General features: G+C 43.3%; 2 protein-coding genes across 2 annotated transcripts; one reads left to right on the top strand and one right to left on the bottom strand.

Moving 5' to 3' along the window:
* The first annotated feature begins 652 nt into the window (after positions 1–652).
* akr7a3 (aldo-keto reductase family 7, member A3 (aflatoxin aldehyde reductase)) lies at positions 653–3,936 on the top strand. The gene is made up of 7 exons (XM_084704889.1): positions 653–1,041; positions 1,337–1,524; positions 1,941–2,045; positions 2,211–2,307; positions 2,556–2,655; positions 2,881–3,010; positions 3,427–3,936. The coding sequence occupies exons 1-7, from the start codon at positions 741–743 to the stop codon at positions 3,586–3,588; spliced, it is 1,083 nt and encodes a 360-aa protein (XP_084561015.1). The 5' UTR covers positions 653–740; the 3' UTR covers positions 3,589–3,936.
* mrto4 (MRT4 homolog, ribosome maturation factor) lies at positions 3,802–6,585 on the bottom strand. Its single transcript, XM_084704888.1, has 8 exons — positions 6,462–6,585; positions 5,963–6,021; positions 5,724–5,827; positions 5,451–5,532; positions 5,275–5,342; positions 4,896–5,047; positions 4,562–4,638; positions 3,802–4,418 (listed from the first exon to the last, which is right to left on the bottom strand). The coding sequence occupies exons 1-8, from the start codon at positions 6,487–6,489 to the stop codon at positions 4,272–4,274; spliced, it is 717 nt and encodes a 238-aa protein (XP_084561014.1). The 5' UTR covers positions 6,490–6,585; the 3' UTR covers positions 3,802–4,271.
* Positions 6,586–6,784: the final 199 nt, after the last annotated feature.

Here is a 6,784-nt window from a genome sequence, read left to right as displayed (position 1 = left end):
ACACAATTCCACACGAAATTCCACAACCAAATGGTCTTCACGCATGTGATTTATGATACAGTATGCACAGATGACAAGTTGATGGGTTTGGGAGACAAGATATGAATATATGAAAACTACACAGGGTCATTGCGACATCGACCCTCTAGGCCACAGCAATATTTCCCATCAGTTGAAAAAAAAGAGACCAAGCACTTACTGTATGTAGAATATTACCCAGAGCCTAATTGGCAGGTGTGTGCTTCAACAAAGTTATGTTTGACTACTTCATGTTTTATCAGTTCTGACCTTCAATTGATCTAGTGAGTGCATGATAAAATGATAACTTTTACTGCAATGATCTGTGAACGTGGTCTGTTAAGATCAATTCAGAGCCGTGACACGGACTAAACTGGAGTGAAATTATCATCTGCTGACACCCTCTGGTTTTAGGAAGCACCACAGGCAGACAGACGATAACAAGGGGAGTAAGAAAATACAACCTACTTCGGATACGAAAACAGGTGAGTAATGATTAACAAGAGGATCAAGAGCCCCCCAAAAATATCGATCTAGGTCATTGAACTACACACAACACTCATTTCGTTATTTAGAAGTGAGCGAACGGTGTTGTATGAGTAGAACAAAATATCAATTTGACTTCTACGAAATCTCATCGTTATTTCCTCACACTCCCTTACTGTAGATCAGCGTCCTTTGCCCCTCGTTCCGTGTTCAGCAGTCACGCGGACGCGGTTATTATGCTTTGGGTTGCAAGAGTAGGCCTGTGTGGACTTAATCAACGACTTGTGTCAAGATTCAACCAGCTACCAGTGGTGCTAATCTCTCGTTGCAACATGTCGTCGACCGGGTCTGCACATAATAAGAAGCCCATTTCTCTCCTAGGAACTATGGCATTTGGGGGGCGCGCTGACGCGACGCTAAGCCACGAAATGGTCAAAATGTTTCTGCAGCACGGGCATAATGATGTGGACACTGCTTTTATGTATACAGACGGCCAGGCAGAGACAATTATTGGTGAAATGAATCTTCCAAAAACAGGTAGCCGTCATATCCTATAATCCTACATACCTACTTAGTTCAAAGTATACCGATCCCTACTAGTTAATCTTCTACGGACAAAAAGCCACAATGTGGCTGAGCAAAATGTCACAATTATGCAATTCATGACACTACGCTAACCTAACTGGAATCCTCAGACGCCAGCAACTGCACCCGCAATACACTAGTTGCATGGCCACTTGACGTGACAACACAACTCAGTCTGTGATTCTGCAGAAAACAGCTTTAATACGTCATCTTGCGATTCACGTGAAGCTATTTCTTCTATCTGCAGTGAGCATTGCCACCAAAGCCAACCCCTGGGATGGGAAGACCCTGACACCAGAGAGTGTTCGGTCCCAGCTGGAAATCTCCCTGAAGAGACTGAAGACCGACTCTGTTGACCTCTTCTACCTCCACGCCCCTGACCACCAGAACCCCATCCAGGACACCCTGCGGGCATGTGATGAGCTCCACAAAGAGGTACCTCGGGAGGGAGAAAGAGTCTTCTGCTACTCACCCAGTAACCATCCACCCAAAACACTCTTGTTAGGCTGGTCCAGACTGGGTCTTTCTCAAACCTGGTCCTCAGGGCCCACACTGCCCTGCATGTTTTCCATATTTTCCTTCTGGTTCAAATAAATGTGTTGTTATCAAGCTCAGTAGAAGCCTGATGACGATCCATTCATTTGAATTAGGTGTGTTGGAAATGGGAAACATCTCAAACATGCAAGGCAGGGGGCCAGAGGACCATATTGAGAGGGCTGCACCAAAGGATCATGTACTTCAGTTTGTCAGCACCTTCTTAAAAACGGAAAATAGCTTTTCTTCCTATTACCATGAACACTCCTTATATGACTATGCACTCATGCCCTTCTGTTGCACCGTCTCTCCTCCAGGGGAAGTACCAGGAGCTGGGTTTATCAAACTATGCCTCCTGGGAGGTGGCTGAGATAGTGTGCATCTGCAGACACAACAACTGGATAGTTCCAACGGTTTATCAGGTAAGAAAGCACAGGCGGCTATACAAACGTGTTTTCTTACTCTCGAGAACCATACAAATGGTGATTTGGCAATTTTTCAAGAACACCTGAGCTGTAAACCACCTTTTTGGTTGATCTTTTTGCATCCGTTTGTTAGTCTACTCATGTGACAGTCCTTCATGACAGGGGATGTACAATGCCACCACCAGACAGGTGGAGACAGAGCTGCTTCCATGTCTCAGGTACTGCAACATGAGGTTCTATGCGTACAACCCTCTGGCAGGTATGTTTATCAAACCTTTCTCAGATCTGGAAAGTTTCTCATAAGCTTTTACCAATCTGTATCGTATACTTCATATGAAGTAGCCCCGCCCCCTGAGTGTGACCACTGAGATGACTTTATATAAAGCTTCAATGTCAGAGTGTGACGCAAGAAAACGCTTCATACAAAGCACCATCAGCAGTGTCAACATCACCACACGTGTGACCAGTCAGACTGAGACTAACTGCTGTGTGTTTTGTTTCCGTCAGGGGGTCTCCTCACAGGCAAGTACCACTTTGAAGATAAAGATGGCTCTCAGCCTGCAGGACGCTTCTTTGGCAACAACTGGGCGGGAGCCTACAGGGACAGGTGAGGGGGTTCTGTTAACCAACGGGAACACGGAAAAGATGAGCACTCTAATCTTGCATCACTTTGTATTGCAGATGTAGTAGTTAGATTATGTCTGAGAGTGATGGAGATGAAGGCAAAGAGTTAGCGAGTGCACACTGAGAACATAGTGTAGCTTCTCGGCGCATACTCCAAAAGCAAGAGTGAAATCCTTCTGTATACTGGATGTACACCATGTGTTGTCAGGTACTGGAAGCAGAGCCATTTCCAGGCTATAGACCTGGTCATGAAGGCGATGGAGACGGCTTACGGAGCAGACAAACCCTCTATGACCTCAGCTGCACTCCGCTGGATGTACCATCACTCACAGCTCAGGGTAACCACACACTCACAAACAGCTAGGTTAACCTCAAACACACACTCACAGCTAGGTTAACCTCAAACACACTGCTTAGGGTAACTTAAGACCCACAACTCAGGGCCCTTTGCTGGTGAGACCTTGTTTGTATGTATGTGTGTTTGTGTGTGTGTGCGATCCTATGTGGGTGTTTGTATACGCACGGGCCTCTGTGTGTGTGTTAACCCTAACCCTAACCCAGGGTAACTTCACACAATACACATTGTAACACTTGACAGAAAGGCACCTTGCTGCTATCATACTGTACATAGCAATTGTAGAACCTTTGATCCAAGTGCCATCAATTCTGGTGTATGATGTGATGGGCTGTGAATGTCCATCAGTGTTGACAAAAATTGCTGGGGAGGGATGTGATGTATAATTTCCTGCCCCAGGGGGATCTGGGAGATGGAGTCATCATCGGCATGTCCACCATGGAGCAGCTCCAGCAGAACCTGTCGGCTTCGGAGGAGGGTCCCCTGGACCAGAGGGTGGTGGAAGCCTTCAGGCAGGCCTGGGACCTGGTGGCCCACGAGTGTCCCAACTACTTCCGTTGAAATCCCACCTCCATGACTCCCATTCAACTTCTCTAGAGATTCGTGTCGTCTTGCTATGGGGAAATATTACATCTAGCCAAGACATTGATCTATTACCATAATTGCCTTTAACTTTTATAAGATTTTCACAGTGATCAGTATTGAGATGTTGCTATGCTAGAAGTGTAGAGGGCAACAAAAGTTGTTGTGAAGCTGGGGAGAGAAAAGCAGATAAAAAATGTAATCTGTAATTTAATGGTTGGCACTTAATTGTAAATATTCACATTTACAAATAGACATGTTTTCAGGGGGAAATCTTTTTTTCTGGAGGCTATGTCTTCAACTGTAATAAATTGAATAGTGTAATAAGTTTGCTTTTTTTCTTAGTGATACCAAAATGATTTTCCTGTGAACACAACTACTAAATATGTCAGAATCCTTTCCTTTATACAGCAAACATCAGCTACATATATGCATTCCATTGCCCAACACAGATGTTCAGTTTTCAGTTTTGTATTTTGACAAAATATATTGAAAGCACATTGTGAACAGAGAAGATTTCAAGGACAGAGTTTGTCCCTGACTCAGCATTTTACTGGCAATACGCAAACCAGATGCATAAAAATGCTTGTGAGGGCTGGCATGACAGGTTTTTTAAAACATTTAAACAAGGTCAGAAAAGTCCAGTGTTCTTTGATCTCCTTTCATTCTCCCTCGTCTTCCTTATCTTCATTTTCCTGCATGGCATCTTCGTCTTCTTCCTCAGCCATCTTCTCAAAGTCGTTCGATTCAGAGTTCCACATGCACTTGACTAGCAACTTGAATTCAGCCATCTCAATCCCAAACAGTTTCTACAATGGACAGAAGAGAATATGGTTCATAACAATCTATTGATTCATGACCCCCACATTCCAGTAGTGACAGTTGTCATGAAGCCTCATCTGCAAAACAAAACACTCCAACATGGCTGGCTTGGCTGAATGACTCGGCTTACCAGAATACGAGCCTGCTCGGGCGTTAACGCGTCTCCCTCCTTGCACACTTGGTGGTCTTTCAGTAACGTCACGACTCCTGGAAAAGATTCACATTTATTCCCTTTAGCACCTTTATCCATAGCGACGTACACAGTTCATATAGTGAGTACAGCAGAACTACGACTAGATGCACGGTTCTGACAGTGTTAGTGATAAGTGTCGAGGAATGGTCCACAAAAACAAATTAATTTACACGGGAACAATGACACAGCACTAAAATATGTGGTTGTTTGTAATCTAACTCTAATCTTTAGTGAAAGGGCTGGTGGTCCTAAGAGCCGAATGTCATCCTACCCTTCTTGAGTGCGGTGGGCAGTCCCAACTGCCTCAGCTGTGGCTCCATGGAGTGAGGGAACTGTTCCAGGGGTCCTTCGTCAAGTGTTACGGCCATCTGTGCCTTATTACCTGCCCGCGCATAATCGGTCTCCTTAAAGTGACTGAAATACCTATGAACGAGATAAGACGGAAAACACAAATGAGGCCAATGACTAACGGGTTCAACATAATGGACATTGCTGTACAGGTTCAATTTAATGAGGTCCTTGTATTTTGTTTGCCTTGTATGTCACACACAACATAGATTCAAGGCAGACAATGAATAAACTCCTAACATTGTCATTACTCCTGCCATTAGTATCCAATACTGATGTGTAAACAAGGCAAGGATACTTACTCTTGAACTTCTTCCTTGGTCTTATTTGTGAATAACACGCCCACTTCGCCTCTCAGAAACCTGCTGACCTAAGAAAATGAACAATGCCAATAAAATATCAGTAGTAAGCAAAATATCAAAATGACTCGCTGGTAGTCATTCACAAACTCTTATATTCCCAAGCTTCACTTTCTTACCTTATGCAAATTGTCTTTGTACTCATCCGTGGTGTTTCTTCCGATGGCGATCATCATCACTTTGTTTTTACCAAAGAAGAATCTGTGGGAAAGACGACGAAAACACAGTCACTCCATCTGCAGGTGCCACTGTCACAACTGTAGGGAACTACAGGGAAATAGAGATGGAGGGAATGATGGGTGGGTAGATGGATGGATGGGTGTGGAGCTTCGGGATTCAAGGGAGGTGTGTAAAATTGAGATAAACTAACTGTAGCAAGGCAGGCTCTTTACCTGCTGTGTTTCCAGGCTGTTCTGATATCCTTGAGTTTGTTATTCCTCATGTTAGCCACGGAAAACACAAACATGTGTTTGTAAATGTCCACACATTTCCGCAACTAGAAAAATCAGGTGTAAGTCAGTGAAAGGTTTCTTGTCGAAATATCCTGTAAATGAGCTGAAACTTCATAGCTGTTTACGTTGAGGATGGTGTTAATGACAAGTAGCCTACAACACGAATGCAACAAACTTACCTCTTCTATCAAGTTCTGTTTTGTTTCTAAGCCCTTCTTGGCTGTCTTCGTAAGCGAAACTGTAGGACAACGTTAGAATAATTTAGTCTAGTCAGATGTCCATGCATACGCTAGCATGTCTGTTCATGCGCTGTCAGCTCCTGCACAGCGTTAAAAAGACGTCAGCAGCGGCAACTGGCTAGGTAGCTAGCACAATTTCAGTGTTACGAATTAAGCTTATCTGTAGCTAGCTTCTAGGTCCACAGACGAACATATAAAGGAGGTTATCATGTTAGTATAAATAAATTGGTGGTCGGCCAACTCAAAAAAGTTTCAACTTGGTAGATCGTTTTAGCTAATACCTAACCTAGCTTGCTGGATAGATGTGTTAATGTAACCTAGGCCTATTTATACGCAACATATCAAAATATTAACTACATAGAACAATCATTGATAATATCGCATGTGAGATAAAAACATGTTTGATTCTAAATGTTGGCAAATTTTTCATAAAACCTACTTTTCTTATCCCTCTTTGACTTCGGCATGGTTCTCACGTTGTAGAGCAAGACATGTGGAGAGAACGGACCCCAATGTTTCTATCCAGTCCACAGGATAAAGCTGTCCTCGTCTGCCTGACAAAAACATGTGTCCTTCAGCAGATGAGCCGGTATATTAATTGATATTAGAATAGTCTTAGAAACATGTATTTGACTTGCTTTATAAACATAATGAATAGCATAATTAACTTTCAAATACAGAAACGTAGACAGTCAGAAATTAAGCTTAGCTTCCTAAAATATTGATCGGGGATTGATAAAGTTATATAAATCGGTAAATCAA

The sequence above is a fragment of the Hypomesus nipponensis genome, chromosome 9 (assembly GCF_054491055.1).
Source record: "Hypomesus nipponensis isolate SF chromosome 9, ASM5449105v1, whole genome shotgun sequence".
In the NCBI taxonomy this organism is placed as follows: Eukaryota; Metazoa; Chordata; class Actinopteri; order Osmeriformes; family Osmeridae; genus Hypomesus; species Hypomesus nipponensis.
This window is presented reverse-complemented; position numbering and strand designations above follow the sequence as displayed.

Excerpts from the sequence above, each read along its gene's own strand:
- akr7a3 (XM_084704889.1), top strand. The coding sequence starts at position 741 with ATGCTTTGGGTTGCAAGAGTAGGCCTGTGTGGACTTAATCAACGACTT. Across the intron at positions 1,042-1,336 it reads AATGAATCTTCCAAAAACAG|TGAGCATTGCCACCAAAGCC; the intron begins GTAGCCGTCATA and ends TTCTATCTGCAG. Across the intron at positions 1,525-1,940 it reads GTGATGAGCTCCACAAAGAG|GGGAAGTACCAGGAGCTGGG; the intron begins GTACCTCGGGAG and ends TCTCTCCTCCAG.
- mrto4 (XM_084704888.1), bottom strand. The coding sequence starts at position 6,489 with ATGCCGAAGTCAAAGAGGGATAAGAAAA. Across the intron at positions 6,022-6,461 it reads GTCAAAGAGGGATAAGAAAA|TTTCGCTTACGAAGACAGCC; the intron begins GTAGGTTTTATG and ends GTTGTCCTACAG. Across the intron at positions 5,828-5,962 it reads AACAGAACTTGATAGAAGAG|TTGCGGAAATGTGTGGACAT; the intron begins GTAAGTTTGTTG and ends TGATTTTTCTAG.